This window comes from Pygoscelis adeliae, unplaced genomic scaffold, assembly GCF_000699105.1.
Source record: "Pygoscelis adeliae isolate BGI_AS28 unplaced genomic scaffold, ASM69910v1 Scaffold395, whole genome shotgun sequence".
Taxonomy (NCBI): Eukaryota; Metazoa; Chordata; class Aves; order Sphenisciformes; family Spheniscidae; genus Pygoscelis; species Pygoscelis adeliae.
In genome coordinates, this window is record NW_008824755.1 from 956545 (window position 1) to 957768 (window position 1224).

The window sequence follows — 1224 nt, forward strand, 5'->3', positions numbered from 1 at the left end:
ATTTGGCAAATATGTTTAATTCTGGATTACTCTTTGTTGCTGGAAAACAATCTTACCTCAACTCGGTCTGAAAAAAAGTAAACACTAACAATATAATAATAATAATACATATTACACACTCATTTATTTCGCTCAAACTGCTTTGCGCTGCAAGAGGATGTCTCACTGGCAGATTGCAAAGCTCCCCCGAACTGAGCAAGGATTACAAAAGAAATCACTTTCTGCTGAAATAAAGCCCTTTTTCAAACACAACAGCTAGTTAATAACTAACCACAAGATGCACAGTAGTTTAGTACAGGAAATAAGCTCATACTTCAGTGGAAGTGCAGGGGGACATTAGGTAAACAGATTAGTGGGGCTGGGACTTGGCCAAAATACTGGTACTCTAGAGGGATGCTGACAACAAGCACCACTAGATTTTGACCGTCCCTTTGGATGGTTCACAGCCACTTCTTCCCCATCTTGCCAAAAATACAGCTCCTCTGCTGGAGCTGTGTCTTCTGCGTGAGGTCTGTGCGAGAGACGTGAATCCTGCTGCCCACAGAGCCACTTCCTGCAGCAGGCGGCCATGCTTGCGTAGCTTCTGCCGGACGAACAGATTGCAACAGAGCCGACCTGGACCGTATGTGTGGTCCTGATAAGAAACTTCGATTGGTGAAACCAATAATTTGCTGGACGGGTGAGAGCATCTGCAGCAGTGGAGGGCCTGTCCTGCTCATTCGGCGTACGGCAGATGTTGTCATAGCAGTGTGGAAGTTGTAGCAGTGTTGCTGTTCTTTTTTTCTCGCCGTTTCACAGCAGAAAGGTCGCTGTATCGCACCCTCTTAAAATAGCTCAAGGCTTTTAATCCTTTGATAAATTCACAGAAGTCCTGTGCTGTCTTTTTTGTTCTTGTTAAGTAAAGGAAAATCTAAACTACCCTTGTCTGTTGTAGCTGTAAAACTCAACAGTGCTGCTATCCCACTTTCTTTCCTAGCTATTGTGTTGTCACTTAGGCAGCAGGTCCCACAGTGATTAATATTTTACTTGGCTCTGACTGATGCAAACTCTTTGACACTACTCTCCTCCCTGGTAAGCAGGTACATCTGGGGTTTTCCAGGATGAAAACAAAGGGACGGTGTCAAAAGCCAACCTACGCTCTCCAGAGATAGTAAGTTAGATAGTAAGATAGATAATACAGTAAGTTTCGAAAGTGACTGTGAGGTTAATTCATAGCAGTTGTGT

General features: G+C 43.9%; 1 protein-coding gene across 1 annotated transcript in view; it reads right to left on the reverse strand.

Annotated features, from left to right (window-relative positions):
• IPMK (inositol polyphosphate multikinase) overlaps positions 1–570 on the reverse strand; it is a 47668-nt gene extending 47098 nt beyond the window's left edge. The window contains exon 1 of the mRNA XM_009323486.1: positions 411–570. Within this exon, the coding sequence (XP_009321761.1) occupies positions 411–570 (160 nt within the window). The remainder of the gene's footprint in view (positions 1–410) is intronic.
• Positions 571–1224: the final 654 nt, after the last annotated feature.